Here is a 19,513-nt window from a genome sequence, read left to right on the forward strand (position 1 = left end):
GTGTTTGTTTTTAAAATGAAGAGGTTTTCATTGTGATGTTTACCTATTCAATACACGTGCAGTTTCAAGCTGGCTAAATGGAAGCAGTGAAATGGGAAGTAAGCTGCCAGCAGGATGAACAGGAACTGCCAACCAAATCTTTATGTTGTATTCATGGTATAACATCTTCAAGTAATCCAAAGAACATGTCTTCAGTTTAGGTTCTCAAAGGTCACCGAGTTTTATAATTATCTCCAAGCAACTTCCTCCACATCCTGTTAAGCTGTCTCTAAACAGCTGTGTGTGTTGCCATGCAGCTTCACCATCGCCTCCATTTAGAATTGCTTCCAATGTAACTTCCGTTGCACCAGCAAAATCTGAATAGGAGCAAAGATTTTTATCTATCGGAGGAAAAGATAAACAATTCAGTAAGCCACTGCTCCAGACAGCATATAATGCCAGAATGCATGTTAAAAAGGGTAACTTGCAACGAATGTTTAAGGATGTCAGTTGCAACTACTCAAATTCATCTGTCAATCACAGTCAGAAAAAAAAAAACAGCAGAAAATTTTTAGTTATTTATTTAGTGCTCATGCTCACAGGATCTAGTCAAGAGTGAAGCCACCACACATAGAAGCATCTATCCTTCTTAGTAAAACACACAAGTATCTTGTATCCACTCCGTGTCCTTGCTAACCCTGCTCTGTTGCAGATAGGGCTGTGTATACTAATAAAACTGGGTTTTGTGCCAGTTTTGATTAAATGCACTGTTTTTACTTGACCTTGCGAAAAGTCAAAATGCATATGCATTTAATTTTTAGTATTTGGACAGCACTCTCTCCATATAAACTATTTTCAGTTACAACTTCACTGCATGATACAATTATTTAAATTCCACACTTACCTCCTATCAGAGCAATTTCTGCTGTTGGAGAGTAAAGTCTCCACTTTATTCTTCCACTCTGAAATGTCTGACTGCTTGTCCTAACCGAAATGTTACATATTTTCAGACCAACTGACTTACACTCAAACTTCCAGCTGATGGAAGCAGAGGATGACCCCTCTTTTCGGGCTAAATAAACCTAAATGAAAAGAAGACAGTCAGCATGTCAAAAACTGAGATGATCAATCCACATCTAATTAATCATTTTAACAAGGACATAAAACCTTAAGATAACACACTCTCATTCTTTATGAAGCCTCTGAACCTTTAAAACTGTACATAGTACAATTTTGTATATAATCTCATTCTGAATCCTTAAGTCTGTTCCACAGTTAGATAATTGTACATGTTCATAGTCCTTCACTAGGGAACACTAATCTATACCAACATGCTTGGTATAGTTGAAGTTTATTATTTAAAACAAAACAAAACAAAAAAACCCACCAGACTTCTGCTTTTTATATAAATGCACAGGCCCACAGGCCCATAGAGAGTTTCATTTTGGTTGTTCTGTTATCTGGGTAATGCGATTAAATTGTGTTTTGTACCTGTTTGAGTTGTGTACCATAAAGTCAAGTGACACCGAACAGCAAGAAAATACATAATGATGATGGAGATGGCTACTATCAGATTGGTCAAGATGATTATCTATCTGAATCATTTTCATCAACACCGCTGCAAAGACCGAATACATAACTGATGGTTCTTTTCTGTTACTCCTCGGATAATACCTATAGTTGCCTTTACTGTGGCTTTTCCATTTAAATTCCTTTCCATTCATCACATACTAAATGATTAACAAAATCTTTCTGTGAAGGTTCCTTTGGCTGGTAAGTTTCTAGGACAGCCGGTGAATCAAACTCTAAATCTGTACCTTGCAGATCTGTTAAAGGTGTTATAAAAAGAAAATGCAAACCCTAAACAACCTTTCCCTCTTCTGTCTCCCATAATACAAACAACCCCCAACGAAAAGTCATTTTAGACTCATACATAGACATTCTGCAGGATGCTGTTCCTGTAGAACTAACATGCCCTACCCACAAGCCTGAGATGTACCTGGATCTGTAGCTCCTAATTTCTCAAGGCCATCCTCTATCTAGAAAAATTGAGGTGCTGTTGATTACAACAATAAAGTCTTTCTGCCTGGTCCCATAGCCTCCTCCCTCCCTGTTTTATCTGATTAGTAGAGCTGAGCAGAACAGCAGACTCGTAATTGGTTTCTGTGCAAAGGCAGATGTTTCTTGCAAACGTGAGGATGACTGATCATTGGAGACTTGAAGATAAAATGTGCTATCAGATTTTTAGCAGATCCCAGGGAAGCACAGAACAGTTGTCCCTCATTATGAAATTTTGTTACTTCTCTTTTCCTATTAGCCTACCCTGTTGTAGCATCTTTTACACTACTCTCCAGTTTCTTCCCTTATTTCTTCTCTATTACGTAGAATAACCTCTCCAAGCTATTCCCCCACTGCATTTTGCCAGTCAGTTCTGTCAGTTACCCAGCACAGAAAACCTCAGAAAACATTTATTTACTTAGCTCCATTTTTCATCAATTGGAAGCAAACCGTTACCTAAGCTAGAAGAATGTTTGGCCAGAGACCCTTCAGACTCGTAAGATGACAGGGGAACAAAGCAGCAACATGCTACAGTCCCTGACAGGACTGCTCAATTCCACAGTTGGTAGCTGTTGCAGGAAAAGCTGTTTGCTCATACATGACCCCTTCCCATCTCACAGGCACCAATTCTCTTCTTCTTAGATTTAGAGCATATGACTCTTCTAGTGCTCAGTGTCCTGACAGATGGGAAGGAGTCTGGGCAGGGTATACAATAATCCAGATAACTGACAGGTTTTTGCCTTCTTGCAGATGGAACTGTAATATTTAGGATGACAATTTCTTTCTTTGGCTGTGTATCAAAGAGATACAATACACTACAGAGCTATTTTACAAAACAAAAAAAATTTTTTGGGGGGAGATGTACTGCTTTTCAGTAAAGCAGTATCGTACATTTGCGCAAAAGCATAAAGTAGTAAGCCATTTTTTTAAAATTCAGTGCTTTAGTAAGGATTTTACCTACCTGCAGAGAATTCAGTCATTCTTTTCTAAAAGACAAGCTAAATTTATCTCCCATTTCTTAAATCATCTGGCATTCTTACCTGAAGCTTAACAGTAACATTTACTAACATCAGCTAAATTTTATGGGCATGAAGAGAGGTTTTGATGCCAAACATTGGCAAGGGTTTTCTATCTTATTTGAGTCATCATACTTTTACAGTAGATTTTACACTGTTAATAGGTATCATCCTTACCATTTTCCAATCTGTTTCAACCTTTCTCCAAACAGACTCTGCCTTCCAAACACCTGTTTCCCAGCCAGCTATTTTTTCATTATTATTGGAAATCCGTGTATAACTATCTTCTACTATACTGTAGACAAGGTGGAAGAGTTTAGATGTCTTCTCTTTTTCAGAAGGAACAAAAATTACTTCACTTCTTTTCTGAAAAACGCAAAAAATACAAGCACCTTCACTCCCCAATACATTTCAGTAAGACTATGTTAATTTTAATCAGCATGCCATGGTTTCCCAATTCAGTTTGCTTCCAACTAAAAAAAAAAAAAAAATGTAATTTTTAAGAAAGGTCATGGACAAAAGCATTTCTGCAAAACAAAAGTTTTAAACCAGTTTCCTACAATAGACTTGCACTTTTTCCAGAGGGGAGCAGTAATTTTATTTTTAAAGTTTTAATGTAATTATTTTGAGAATCATTAACAAAATAACATTAAATTAGCAAATTTAAGTAAGAGATTAACAAGTTAGGAATAGAAAATTTATATGTTGAGTATATTTCTTGTACAATCAATAAGTAAATGGTTATTCTGAATAGCAAATGTAATTCTGTGACTATCATATACAGGTGCTTGTATATGACAGTTTGCAAATCAACTTCAAAAAACTTAAGGTACAAACCTCTTAACTCCACAATATTACTTTTTTTTTTTAAGATTTGTCATCATTCATATGACTTTCATCAAAGCAGAAATTAAATCTTCTGAACCATAGAAAACTGAAATAAACTCTTAGTTTCTTAAACTTAAACAACTCTACGACACTCATTAATTTCACCTAACTGGTTCTATTTAGGATGGTTAGTCATTCCACATGACAGGATCACCACAAAATTGAAGTAACAAGTGATGAGGTAAGTCACACCTTTGCCTGCTGGCTCAAGCTAAATATGGGTATAGTTCTGGGAAACTTTATCTTCACATAAAATAATTAAACATAAAATCTTGCTTTTGGAACTAGTCAAAAACAGCAATAAGAAAATCATTCCAGAACCTAATGTTTTTGCAAGTTTCATTGTTTGAACTAAATCTGTAGGCTACCTACCATGAAGTGCTATTCCTCTGCAGACCATAACCATAGAACCTCTAGTTAGCTACCTCTAAGATGGTCATCAGTGCAAAAGTTAAATACCTCTGAACCAACTTCACCTCTGGCTACTCGCCAAGCCATTGAACCTGATGTCCTTCCACCATATTCTCCCGGTTTAGGTGTTTTAGGAGAAATAAATTCAACAAGCTCCACAATTGTTCTTTCCAAGAGCTCTCTTTTTCTATTTTCTGACAAAGATCGTTGTCTCTGAAAATACATTTAAGAAAGAAAGAAAGAAACAAACAAAAAAAAAATCAGAAAAACGTTATTTGCATTTTTGTTCTAGAGTGACATCAACATGGAAAAAAACAGGCTAACATTTAAAGTCTAGACTGTTAGAAAAATTAATCTTATACCATGTGTGCAAATATCAGTCATAACTGCATGGTTATTTAACAGTGGTGCTGCTTCTGTGAACTTTCCTGCACTAACTATGTGGATTTCTTTTCAAATAATGTTTGTGCTATGTTTATAATACATTTGCTTGGATGACAGAACACTTCCATAACATATTTTATAGCTATTCATATGTATGCTATACCATAGCTGCTCTTGATATTATTTGGAGGAAAGAGAAAGCAAGCACAACTTTGGGGTCAAATTTTCTTCTCTAAGATGCACTGATTTAGTTATCTACAGCCTTGGTTTTGTGATTAAGTCCAAACAAAAGATTCAGTTGGTCTCTGTAAGAGTCATTTCATAGTGACTAATTCTATCATAAGCAAACTATGATATTCATGTTTTTGCAGATATCATAAAACTGAGAAAAATGTACCACCTGCATTTCCTGTATATTAGTGGAAAAGAGAAAGAACTACATAACAGTCTTTCTTTGTCCACGTGAACAAAACTATGGACATTTTTTTAGTACACAGTTCACTGAGAGGCTGGGGTTCTGTCTCCATGACGTTCACATCAAATCTACAGAGCTGACATGTAAAGCCTTTTTCCTTAATTTTGGATACACCCACATAGGGATGGAAAATTAAGTTCAACATTGAGTACGCAAATAATTACACATCATCTTTTTTTTCTACTTTGGTGATAGCCCAATACATGCAGACTCAGCCCTCACACTAGGACCTGAAATTTCAGGCCAATAACCAGTCCAATTATTCCAAAAGCAGTCCTGACCCCAGAAAGCTTTGCTACTAGTGATCAGAAAACATGCATCTGAAGGGTTTTTATTCCAGACAACAACGTGGAAATGGATAAAGGAAAGCAGATACAGAGAAATGACGAGAAACAGCTCCAGTTGAACAAATTCCAGCTGTCAAATACCAGTTCTAACACAGCAAAGAGGAAGTACACCTCTGCTTGTGTTGATGGATGACGAGCAGTGACTCTAGCAGTTCCCCATGAAACAGCAGGCCTTTCTGAACCTAACACTCGCCTGGGCACCCTGGATATCCATACGCAGTACTACAGATCTCACTCCAGCTCAGAGGAAGTTACCTTAAGCTTACCCTTAGTTAACATAGCATAATGCTCAGACTCTGCAGAGATCAACACTGCCTATGCTGGGAAAACCTGTAAGTACATTGTCATCAATAGCATCCATGTACTGAGATAGATTCCAAGAATCCATCAATTGCCATGGCTCAAACTTCCTGTTTTGTTTTTTCTTAAGGTATTACCTTCTACATACATGCTCAGGCCTCACCTTTCTTTAGCAGACAGAAGGAATAGGAAGGAAGAAGGGTTACGAACTGCAGTTTTAAAATCAGTTCTGCATCATGTGTGAGTTATGCTGTTGATGCTTCCTGAAGGACCATGTTTTGGGAGATGGATAACTTGTGATTCAAGTGGACCCACTGCTGGGTAAGAAACAGATAACTTGAGGGTAGAAATTGAATTTCAGACCTTTAAACAAGAAATTCCACCATCCAATTTCCAATGCAGGCAGTGAAAGTTCAGGGTCCTCTCCCCCCTTTCTATAGGGGTAATATACAAATGGACTGGAATACGGCAGTGCCCATACAAAGCAGGTGACAAAGAACTTTCTAATCAGGGTGTGATATGGCACTGCAGAATAACATCAGATGATTGGTAATCCGCAGGATACACACCCATTTAGGAATGCCTGATCCAAATAAAGAACACACAGTATTTCTGAGAAGTAAAATAGTGTACCGAGTAGATTAAATTATCCTTGCCTCTTCCCTTGAAGAGTGACAGTCACTCAACATCCTTCGGGCTGTTGGGTTGTCTCTGCTTGGCCACTAAACAGACAGACTTGCAGGGATACCATGACCAGAGCTGTTGTTCTTTATGCAGGAAAGCACACTGATGATCTCTTAGATCCCATTTTCACTAACATTGCAGTATAGGTGATAATGCATACTGTATAACTGCACTTCTGTTTAGTTGTAACTTAAAAGAACTGAGCTTGAAGGATGCAGTGTTGGTATCTTTTGATGCAGAGCTCCAAGACTAATACTTCCTAGTAGGGAACCAGTCTCTAGGAGACAATGGGAAAAGGAAAACTTAGAGGAGGCCTCTGCCTCTATGAGGCTGCAGTGAAGGAAACAGCATACTAGCTGAAATGGAGACTTGTAATTGAGCAGCATAATGGAAACCTGATATAAAATGTCTTGATAGTTCTAGGGGTAAGCTGCTTTATCCCTCTACTGACTGCAGAAGCTGCTGAATACAACATGGAGATCCTCAGACAGCAACTTTTTAATGGCCCCTCGACTCCCATTGCATTGTCACCTTAGTATGAACTGCAGGAAAGGCCCTTTTCCTAGGACAAACGTAAGAAAGAAAAAGTGTTCTTATAGCAATCTGATGGGAAACTGCCTCGAAGTCCCTGAAATCCCATTCCAACTATAGCAAAAAAAGAAAAAAAGGTGTAAGAGCAGTTACTTACAGGGATTAAATTTATTATCAATTTAATAAACTAAATTAATCAAACATATTCTGAACAGCTACTGGGCAAAAGAAAGTGTGTGGGGGAGGAGGTGAGTATATCATTCAGCTTGTAGAAAGAGTAAGTTGTTCCTCAGAATAAGATACCATCAAAAAGAGTGACTAAGGTGTTCTAATAGAATCACAAGAACAGCTTTAATAATACTGGAAAGCAGTCAAGGAAAGCATGCAGCATAGAGTAGAAAGGGCTGGGGTCTTCCAGACGTAGAGAAAGGAATATATGAGAAATACAAGTGTCTTGGAAGCACATATATAGCTTTCTTCCTTGTACTCAGTTTTTAATGGAATTTTCATTTAAAACATGACTAGATTGCCTGTTCTTTCATGAGCTGCACAGTCCTATAAAGTAGTAGGAAAAAAAAATAAGAAACAGGCCAACAGACCAACGTGCAGACCATCTGTTTAGACAGCAATGCACTTTCTTACTGGAGTTCCTTAGACTTCTCTAAGTGAAACAGAGCATGATCCTATGGTGACATCATTGAGCTGAGGAGGTCAGACTATCCAGCCCATGAGTTAGTTGCTTATACTTTCCTGATTCCATCAATCTTCTTAGAGTAATTTTTCAACTTACTAGCACCTCATTTCCAAGGTTGTCTCTCTTTAGAGACAACTGGTGGAGGACATGAATCTGGTGACTGGTTTCTATTGCCAGTAGAGCAGAAGAAAGGCCCTTCAGATCAGTTTTGAAGCCAGCAAGGGTTCAGTGCTCAGAAAGGACATAATTAAATTCCTGCAACCCTGCACAAAGCTCAGGCATTCTTCAACTTGAATTTCTGATCCTTTACATCCTTTTATTTTGCTACTCCGTGGTCAGCCTTCTCAGTGCTCCACTCCAGTATGTGACTCTAATTTTTCATTACTGATAAAACATTTGAGGCCAGGGCTTGAAATTATGAGCCCAGCTCAATTCTTCACATTTATGGTGTGGCTATAACCATCAAGTCAGCAGGCGTCTAAAAAAAGTACAATCTGTTTATTAAGCTACTAGCTATGTACTTTCACAGGAACTAAAGTTTCTATGCACAGAAATTAGCCTTGGAAGGAAGTGGGGACAAAACGGAACCTTACAGGTGGTTCAAAGTTTTGTGGTATTCGAGTATATCGAGTCAAGAAAAGTTCATCCTGTCTCAAGCAGGGAGTGGAGAAAACTTAGCAGAGAAGTGCCGAGTGCACTCTGCTTCTGTGACTCTAACGTGCAAGTGCAAATGGCTCCATGTGTTTTGGGGACATTAGGCATGACCAGTGTATGCAGCTCTTAGCCAAAGCTCTACTGATGGTATCAGAGGTTCTTGAAAGTTTTGGAAACAGCCTGTGAATTATTCCTCCTGCTTCCTAGAGCTTGTAAAAAGTCACAGGAAAAAAATTAGGCCTACATTTCTTATAACTGTAAGTACTATTGTTTACAAGTTACAGCATTACTGGATGTGGAAAATGCTCAGCCACCCTCACAGAGTCCGCAGAGTTACAAAGCAGTTGTAGTTTACCCCCAACATCTGTTGATGCACAAGTCTACTCCACAGCCATCAAGAAAACACATATACTCACAGTATATGTTATATACACACACATTGTACACACAGACATTTGACCACGGAAAAGATAATATGATAATCCTTCTACATACCATCATTTATCTTATTTCACATAACTTCACCACTGTAACTGAGTCTTCTATATTCAGTGTAAAATGAGGTCTGTATGGTTAGCAGCATTTTATATTCCATAGTGCATGAACATTCCTATCAGGTTACCAAATGCATTCCTTTGTTCAAGGACTTTGCATTCTGGAAAGACACTTATATTTCACTCAAAGAAATACATTTAAGAAAAGCTACATACCGTTCTATTTAGTGCATTAATTGTTTCACGTAGTGTGGCTTCACTGAGTGCTGTCCTTCTACAGAGTACTTCTTCATGCTTACAGCTGTATCTCCAGGTGACATCAACAACCTCAAGCGTAAGTTGAAGAAGAAAGTAAAGCAATCAAGAATTGGCATGTATCTTGCTTCATTTAAAGAGGTTAACTAATCAAAGTATGTTATTCTACAATAATTCTGGAAATCACACTAGGATGGAATACATAACACTTGCCTCAGAGCAAGTGTGTTTTTTATTAACATCATTACTCCTACCTCATCTTTGGAGAATGCAATTATGTAGGAGAGCTTCTTTCCCCACCCAATTTCATAAAGAAGAGGTTTATCACAGACATTTTCACAGGGATCACAGTGAAGCCATCTTTTCTGAGATGAAGAATATACTTCAGTCCACACATGATCTACATAATAAAGGCCAAGAATAAACAATTAATTATAAGGATAGATTCTCTCTTCTAATACTGTAGAATATTGTCACTTTTCCTGATTTATTAAATGAAGGAACAGGTAAAAGAACATGTTTTCTGTTCATCTACATTGAGAAAAGTTACCGGAGCTTTCTCCTTCTATCTTAGGATCACAGTCTCTTAGATTCAACTGAAAACTGTATCATTCTGAAGTCAAACATCTAACCTTACTTCCAGAACTATATTTCATCTCATCACGCAAGACAGGAAATTTAATTTATATTGTCTTTGTTAGCTGAACTGCATAACGTTACATGCTGCTTGATGGCTAATATAATCTGAGAATCATAAAATATATAACCTAATTTTGTGTAGGTTTGTATTAACATTACAGTATTTTAGAATATCAATACCTGTGCAATCCCAGACATATCTAGCTTCAAACCCTACAGCTCTGCAACACAGTGTAAAACAGTTAGCCCACTCGCCACAACGTCCACATCTGGTTTCCAGAAGCTTTTCAGGGTTATTATACCTATGGGAGAAAAACAAAATAAAACCAGAATAACTGAAAATATATTTCACCTTTCAAAATCTTTACATCATGACTGTCCTTGTGATGATTTAAACAGATCCAGTATCATTCAGTCCACAGAAGATAATGGAAATGATTGCCGCACTGCACAAAACAAGTGTCAGCAAAATGCTTTTACTTTGTGTCACATGACTCCACATGTTTATAGCAGCACTGAAACTAACCTGTTGTTGGGTTTTTTTTGTTTGGTTGGGTTTTTTAGTTTTTAAAATTGACTTAGACCTCATCTTACAATACAATTTCTGTATGCTGGTCTTTTTGATAGCTAGCAAAAATATTTTTAAAATTGCATATTTGCTCTTTTGCTATAGACTCGGCAGAAGATGTGTGATTTCCAATAGAAGTGAAAGTTTTCTGTGAAATAACAAAAATCTACCTATATACTATGCCAGTATTAATGTATTTTATTTAGAAGCTGTACTTTATCAAATTAGCAGTAAAAAGTAGTAAGAAGAAGAAAAATAGAGAAGTATTCAGAACAAGGCCACATAAAAGAAGGGAATATTTTGTTTTACAACATCTCTAATCTTATAGAGCAACTTCTGGTTCATCAACCATTCGGTCACATTGCTTAAAACAGCCTCTCTAATCTTTCAACCAACAACTTCTCACTTGTTCACAAAATGCAGAAATGCAAAGCTATTTCTTGAAAGACAAGGAAAAAAAAAGGCAAAGCAAATCTTTGTATGCTCACCTTGGGAATCTATTACAGAACTGACATTGGTTGCAGTAATGATTTTCCACTCGACTGGCGTTCCACCTTAGATCATTATCAGTAGGCAACAGGTAGTCACTTTTAGGCTCTGTCTGCCCACCACACCTACTGCAAGGAAGATTATTTACCCAATGAAAAAAGTCGTTCTTAAACCAGTCCAACAGCTCGAACAACAAGAAGTCTTCTTCATTCACATGTGCACCTGTAAAATTTTCACAACACACAGTTAGGTCAAATGGAAAAATTTAGTTGACCTTTCCAGTATCTACATAAATCACCACCTCTGGGCCTTTATTAAATTTTTAAAAGTCTCATTATAAAAAAAGCTTCATATGTTACTTAAGCACACACAAAAACCAAAATATAAATTCTCAAGACTGAGTAACATCCATCTGTATATCTAAAGAACAAAAAAATGCACTACTAAGCATTACAGCTAGAGTGAGAATAAGGAATTGCTCAGAAAAACACAATAGATAAACAGTGAATCTCAGTGAAGTTCCTCATGCCCCTCATACTCTTCCAGAGCTTCGGAAGAGAGAGTGTTAATTCTTTCTCTACTCCTAAATATTCTCTTCCTGTTCTTAGCTACTAAACTAGGAATAATAATTGCTTTGATTTCATCATCCCAAAGAACCAGACAGTCTAGACAACAAAGTGTAATATGAACAGACTTTCTACAAACACAGCTTACTGTAGAACACTTATATACACTATGTGAACAAAGTTGAGTTAGTTTATAAATTCAACAAGCTAGACACAGGATGTCTTTATTTTTCTACTCTAGCCAATTCCACCACACTAGACCACCAGACTTTTCTGGCCCATTTTCCTCTGTCCACAACAGGTGTCAGAATCTACTCATACTCTGTCATTATTCCACCACTTGAAAATAACCCTGCTTTACCTAATTAACAAATTTAGAAATCCAGTCTTCCAAAAGAGATCCACCCCTTCTAACTCCTTAGAGTCTTTACATGTACATTCTGCTCCAATGCCTAGGGAGATACTCTTCCTTCTCAGATTCACAAACATTCAAATAAGTTCTCCTATTAACTCCATCATCTAGGTAGGCCACACTGCAATCATAGATATTAATACCTGGTTATTTTATATAAATTTTCTTCTTAAATATTCTTAAAGAGAAGCAATATTTTGAAATTTTATTCTGAATTTGGAATTGTAGTAGATATGGGAAAATTGCACTCTGACAATTTCAAAGCAATGACCACTCAAACAAGAAGCTCCCCTCCGCCCCTTGTAGCTATTTCACTCTAGACACTAGGAATATAACAGTACATGCTCACCCCATTTGTTTTCCCAGCATTGTTGACTGCTAATTCAGAAATTAAGAGTTCAAAATTTCTATGTGAAAGCAGTAAAGGATGGATGACAAAAATTAAATAAAAAAATAACAGGAGAATTAGAAAATTTGAAAATTAGGAAGAAGGTAATTCACAGAAAGAACCTGCAGACATATGACCAAATCCACACAGCTAAAGCGTAGCAGATACATGCACCATCCAGATGTTTGAAAGAATATTTTTAGTTTCATATACAGCATAACGTGGTAGAATTACCTTTATCCAGTCTTGTAGCTTGTGCTAGCTTCTTCTGAGCCTTCCCTTTCAATTGCTGGAGGGGAATTAAAGCTAGTGCTTTCTGCTGAATAGAAGGATTCTCATACATCAATACAAGATGCTCAAATTTTGTTTGGAGTGTTTTCAAGATATTTGCAGCCTGCAAAAGGATTTTTAGTCACAAGATGATTTATGAACTTCCATCTTAAGCCAGAAGAACCAAGCTCTCACATTTTAAAGTCAGTCATAATTCTACACTCAGTTACATTATGTATTTCTTTACAGGTGAGATGTTTACTTGTAAAGATATCAATAAAAATTGCAGACACCATCATGCAAACTGTAAAGCCAGTCTTGTCACCTTTGTACATACTGAATCGTGTCCCGAGTAAAAAGTGTGCAAATTCAGGGAAAAAACTCCCTGTTTTTAAAGACACATCTGATGGCAAAGTTATTTACTTACTCCCCTCCCCATTTCTTTTGGACAGCTCTCACTTGAAATCCACAAAAGAACCTGTAATTAATTCAACTTCCTGGACACTGCTGCACCAGTTCACAGAACTCTACTACTGATGAATGCTGCTTGTCTATTTCTACTTCCTTCTCTCACAGGTGAACTCTAATATATATTTGAAGAGATAGCCCTGTGACCATTTACTGAACAGTGTATTAACAGCTAAAATACTAATACCCAAAATAAACAGCTAAAGTTAATAATAGTGGAGTTAGTAGCCAAGCAAACTATTTAGTCCCATTTAAAGGGGGACAATACAGAAAGTGAAATGGGATTTTAAAGTTAAGAGCCTGCGGCACTGCTAAATCACCTTTTCTTTATGGTTAGATCCTGCTTCAGTCTTTGGCCTTGTTAATTACCATCTTTGTTTCATCTAAAGTCCCACACCTTTCTGAGATGCTAGCAGCAAACGTAACATAATACACAGGTGTGAGAACTCTTCAAAAGATAAATTCTTTCAAAGGAGCATTTAAATTAGGATTGATTATTTTGATGCTGGACAGTACTACAGGACCAGTCCTTACTTTTCATAACTGTTGAAACAGAACAGAACTGGTTTCGCTCTTCCTGGCACTCATCAGCTGTAGGCAACTGGTTTAACATCATAAACCTAATTGTGTTCAGATTCACTTTAACAGAAGTTGAAAGAACAGAAATAAGGGAAGTTAAGGACTGCCAACGGCTTATAGAACTTCATGTTCTGTCAGCTTCCTGAATGAGCGTTCAGAGATATTACTCATCACAGCAGAAAGTCTCCCAGATTCTTTGACAATTCAGATTTTCCCACAGGCAAACACCATCGGTGTTACAGTAGTGCTTAACTGGTTTCTGACAGTATACCAATGAAGTCTTACGCAAGCATCTAGAAGTGTGGTAAACCTTACTGCAAAAAGTTTGGATAACTCCTTCCTCCTACAATCACTAAATCAACCAGGAAGGGATCAGAATCCATCCACCAGATTAATGACTAGCCAGAGCTTTCCTTTCTCCAAGTCTCAAAAACGTCTTACAATAAGAAATGCAGAAGAGACACAGATGAGACAAAATAATTATGGTTTTGGTCCCTAGAACTGTGCCATTTAGGAATACTCCTGTGCAGTCTCAAGAAATCCACTTTTCCCTGTGTTTACCAGGACTCCCATGAATCACAGGTGTAACATATAGGCAAGAAATAAAAATACTTGCACTACAAAAACAACTCTACATCCGACAGCAGCGCATACAACACTAACACAGCTACACATCTGCAGTATACTCACTAACAGAACACCTACTGCTGTGCAAGCAAAATAGCCAAGTCATAGCCAGAAGGTATTTTATGGACCTCCTTCCCATCAACCCAGACTATGCAGATGAAATTCAATGGCTCAGAGAGCTATCAGTATAATTCCCTGCAGAGATCAGCTGAAATACATCATTCTAATAGAGTCAACATTGCATTAGCTATATCTCTAAATTGTAAAAAGTTTGGTCCCACCGCCCATGTTGAAACTCAAGAAGCATGGAAAAATAATAGCTGCAGAGAAATGGATCCACAACTCTGATGGCTAGCATAAGTCAGGGCAGAATAACTACAAATGAGGAGGATTAACCTCAGAATATATCATGTCAACTTGAAATCTTAAATATTTTTCTCATTGCAATATCAATGCGACTTTTAAAGCTTTAAGTTTCTAGTACTAATCAGTACTGCAGCAAGTCACTCTAGAGGTTTCATAACCACTTCCAACCACCACTGCAGAAGTGGCTGAAATGGTAAAAAACAAGAAGTAGACAAAAAAAACACACAACCATAAAACCCAAACAAAATCAAATAAACCTAGTCAGAATATTTTAGAGGCAACTACTAGCATGCTAACATAATTAGATTAAGTGTCTCAATATTCAGGTGCCTACAACAGTTCTTTTCCCAAAGGACAGTAGGGGTGATGATGGGTCACTGAGTGCTCTCTCTGCGGAAAAGCCATTGCTTCAATCTATGCTTTGCCATTTCTCTTCCACCGATCTTGGGTAGGTATTGGGAAAAAACAGCGAGTCATAGCTCAGCATCCAGCAACATACTGATAATATAATTTAAGAGAGATAAATTCTGTTTAAGGATATATGATAAGCAAGCTTTTGGAAGGACTCATCTTACACCAACCTTAAGACCAAAGTGACACTGGTTCTAGGGGGAAAATCGCTTTAGAAAGTTAAACCAAAGCATCCTTCAAACCTTCTATCAAAAGGCATAACTTAATTTTTCAAAGTTATATGAGGTGTTAAAACTCTTCTCCCATCAGGCCAGGTCACATCAGATGAAAGGACTCTGCCTCTCTGTCTTGATAGCAAACAATGTTTCAGACAAGTGAAACACAGTCTAAGTAACTATAGATTTGTCCTTGCCTAGATAAATTCCTGTCTCTCACACAGTCGTATGTGAAAAAGCAAGCCCTCAGAGGCTGTACATAACAGGTCATAATGCATGAACTGAGATTTCAACAATTATAAACATTAGGGTTTTTTTGCTGGCTCTCGAATACAGCCTTAGCCGTAGCTTCCCTCCGGCCCTTTGTCCCCACACCTTGTTGTTCCCTCCCAACACAAATTGGCTTTTTGTTTTTCATGACATTCTGATCAATAAAACATTTATGGACATCTTTGACAAAATCTCCTGATAATATTCTACTTATGCTCTATATTTTCATGTTCAAGTTGCATGGAGACTGAAGAAAGCACCAAAAAAACTTCAGAAACCATTCGAAAAATAAAAAAATTCTTCCAGTCCAACCTCTTGCTCAAAGCAGGGTTAGCTACAAGGTCAGATCAAGTTGTTCTGGACTTCATCCAGTCAGGTCTTGAAAATGCCCACATTTGGAAACTATGCAGCCTCTCTGAGCAACCTGTCCCAACAGTTAACTCCTCTTCAATCTTTATATTAAAGATTAGCATGCCTACAAAGTTTTCAGGTTGTAATTACCATTTCAAGAGATTTCACAAGTGATGTTTCTGGTTGCTCATGGGCAGGCACAAGAACAGAGGCAGTAGGTCTTGAAGGTCGATGTGCAACCGTCTGAGTGCTGGCCACAGTTTCAGAGGATCCTGATCTGTGGATTTGATTTGACTCATTCAGTCTGCTACTCCTCTCTCCAGCAATTAAGTCTCTGATTTTACGTAGCTGCTCCATCGAAGCTTCCTTAGGGAAAACCAGGTGAGTTTCTCCCTGAAATTTTGACAAATTAATTCAGCAGTTAATGCAGGTCTAAGCTAGTCAGCTATTTGTATCTGTTGCTAACAGCTATATCATTTACTGGAAGTTAGCGTGCTAAGGCTTGGCAAGATTCAGCCTTCAGATTAGGTCCCTTACAGCAAAAGCTTGTAGGTCCTTCACAGCAGAAGCTGTTAGATTAAGACCCTACAGTCAGTCTAGAGAAAAAGGGCTCATAATAACTTGCTTTTGTTACTAACTTATTTTGCAGAGCCACACATAGACAAAGCAATTATGGTTTGACATAGAAAGCAACAACAACAGAAATAAACAACAAATGCTTAGTTGTCACTGCACAGCAGTGAAACCCTACGCAACACAGGAGGATAGCCAAAGATAGCCCCTAGAATGGCATCTGCTGGGAATTCTCTTCTATACTGATATCTTCTAGGTTTTATAAGTTTTCAGAAGGAAAATACTATTCTTATTGAGACCTGTACCCAGCTTGATTTCTGGGTTCCTATTTTTTACGGTAACATGATTCCTGGTAGCCTAACAAAAGATTTATAATTATGACAGAAGCAAATATCAGTGTACTCAACATGAAGAAACAGGTTACTAAAAACATGAATAACCTGCAGCATTGATACTTAAAGAGTTTCAGCTTCTACCACTGCAGCACTTCTATTTATTGAACTGACTAATTTGTTTATCCACAGTAACCTTAGGTCACCTATCATTGCAGATGTAGTGCTTCACTTTAAACTTAAAATCACCACAAAACTAAATGGAATGTTTCAATCCAGTGGAAGAGTCTTCAGTTTTCAATTGAAAAAGCTGGCTTACCAAGCAGAGACAAAAGAAGGCACAATATTAGTTATCATAGTTGAAGAGAAGTTATTGAGCTCCAGCCTCAATTGACAGAGCAGCCATAAGACTGAGCCAACATGCTCTTAAAGATCTGACAGAAGTGGGAGTAGCACTTTATAACATGTTTAAATTTACTATATTGCTGCTTGAGTGCTTCATTAGCTACACTGACTACCTCTTGGCTAAAACACATTATTAAAAGTCACCTCCTGAGCACCAGCATGAGAATAAATCCACAGACCACTTCCACCTCTGCAGTCACCATTTCTTTCATCATACTTTTTTTTTTTTAATTAGGACAACTACATTAATTAACTTTACTCAAAGAGAAGGCAAAGGTCTCATGACAGCTGGACCTAAATAACATAATGTATGTACTGATACAGAAACTTGGCACCAAATAGACAAAATAAAGCAAAGATAAAGCAAGACCTCTGCACCACTAAACAAGAGTTGGGATTTTACACCAGCTCTCCTGTAATTACAAAGGCTGCTTCTAGCTTAACAAGCTTTGGCAGTTTAAGTTCTGCTAAGACAGGGACCATTTCAGGACACAAGGCAATCTTTGAAATAAGTCTTTTTGACTGCAACAGAATCAAGATTCCCTCAAGACTATTTTAGGATACAATTTCATAACTGTTTTAAATGGGTAAAAGTCCCACCCTCCCATTACTTCAATCGCCTGTTGCCCTCCACTGCTGTCACGACAACACTAGTACTTCTGCAGCTGCACTGTGAATTGGCTGAAAATTATTTTTTTTGCTCTGGAGGATTAACTTTTAATCAGATCAGCTTCCCTTATCTAACTCACTATGGGGCCACGCAAGCCCTACTGGGGTAGGAACAAGCAGCAGAAGAGCAGGACCTTTTGTCCCCTCCCAAATGACAGTTTCAACATGCAAATTTACAATACAGAAACTACTGTCTGACAATGCAGCCCGATGTCCACCCAACAGCAGGCTGCTACTAAGAGAAGGGATTTTCACTCCATTTCCCACTATTTCCTTTGTGCCAGCATGGATACATATTTGACCATTAAGCAAACTAGTAGTGCACCTGAGCTGCAGAAAACCACTCTTGTCACAGATTGGGTTACCTCCAGCTCCACCAGATTTCTGAAGTAGCCTTATCTTTACTTTCTATTGGTTAACTGCACATATTTGCAAGCAAGAATTCAAAGAAAATTGAAAAAATAGCCGTTGACTTAAAAATCTAGTGCCTTGCAACTGGGAAAGGAGAAAAAAACCCAATTTTAAATGTTAATGTGTAAACTGATGAAGACATCGGAAATTACTTACTAAATTATACTCACCTCTTGAAACCCCATCTCAAATAAACATTCAACTGCTCCTCTGACAGGCAACAGCCTTGTGGAAAATGCTGGATTTCCAATCCGAATTAACCTATATTTTTCTTCATAAGGATTCCTGAAGAAATTGAAAAATTTGATTTTGTTCACAAATTAAGTAAACACTTAGAAGGTGGATAACTGTACTAAGCAGCCTTAGTCATTCATAAGAGATTTTTTGAAAGTTTAATTTAATTCACATCATGTACACAGAATGTGAAACCTACCTAAAACTTTTACTTAATTCATGTCCTTCTGCATTCAAATTTGAGAATTACAAAAATTCTAAATTTTAGTTTGCAGCTTAAGTTCATAAATACATGTTTTGTAGTCCTAGCTAGCAGGCCTTAGCCTGCAGTGACACTTAAAGACAACTTCACATCCCCCTCCACCCGGCAGCACTCTAATGGAACTCAGCTGGAACTAGCACTTGCGTTAAACTGTGGTCTCTGCTTCTGGAAAGGCTACCTCCCAGTTATCCTTTCCTCCTTCAACTCTTCTAAACCTTCTCACCTCTTTCCTTAAAAGGAGTCAGCCCAGGCCCCCTGTCCTCTGTCACACAGCACAGTTTTTGGAAGTGGTTGAGAAACCAGACATAGACAGGGAGGGGCAGCTCGTACATCCCCAGTTGCTTGAAGACACGAAGGTCAATGGTACATGTTGGTGTATATATACACACACACACTCTACAGAGCCACCTTGCAAAAATTCAACTATAATTAACTCTTGATAGCAATCTCACTGACTCAGAAGAGAAAGGCAACAAAAAATCAAGTTACAATTTTAGAATTACTTGTTTTGCATCCACTAATTTTTAGGTACTTAAATGTTTGCAGAATCAGGGCCAATGCAATATCCAACACAAAAAAACAAGCCCTCAAACCAACGAGCGATAAATAGATAAAAATCCATGCCGCTACACACTTATGTGAAAAGCGATCTTGTTTTTAAATAACGACACAAAGCAGCGAGGCGGCTTTGAACTTCGATATCACATAACGAAACGGAATCACACGGCTCACGCTGGAGGTGGTCTGCCTGGACGCCCAGGTATCCATCGCCGCCTGGGTGTTTTATGCCAATCCGCTCCTCAGGCCGCGTTAGTGACCCGACAGGAACTGCCAAGCC

The 19,513-nt window shown here is 37.8% G+C and overlaps 1 protein-coding gene across 1 annotated transcript; it reads right to left on the bottom strand.

Moving 5' to 3' along the window:
- Positions 1 to 204: 204 nt before the first annotated feature.
- NGLY1 (N-glycanase 1) lies at positions 205 to 19,443 on the bottom strand. Its single transcript, XM_010084903.1, has 12 exons — positions 19,345 to 19,443; positions 18,350 to 18,499; positions 15,940 to 16,182; positions 12,467 to 12,626; positions 10,866 to 11,088; positions 9,990 to 10,111; positions 9,425 to 9,570; positions 9,132 to 9,242; positions 4,401 to 4,565; positions 3,231 to 3,419; positions 884 to 1,061; positions 205 to 380 (listed from the first exon to the last, which is right to left on the bottom strand). Exons 1-12 carry the CDS (start codon positions 19,441 to 19,443, stop codon positions 205 to 207), a joined length of 1,962 nt encoding a protein of 653 aa, XP_010083205.1.
- Between the last annotated feature and the right edge of the window lie 70 nt (positions 19,444 to 19,513).

Source organism: Pterocles gutturalis, unplaced genomic scaffold (assembly GCF_000699245.1).
Source record: "Pterocles gutturalis isolate BGI_N339 unplaced genomic scaffold, ASM69924v1 scaffold19120, whole genome shotgun sequence".
Taxonomy (NCBI): Eukaryota; Metazoa; Chordata; class Aves; order Pterocliformes; family Pteroclidae; genus Pterocles; species Pterocles gutturalis.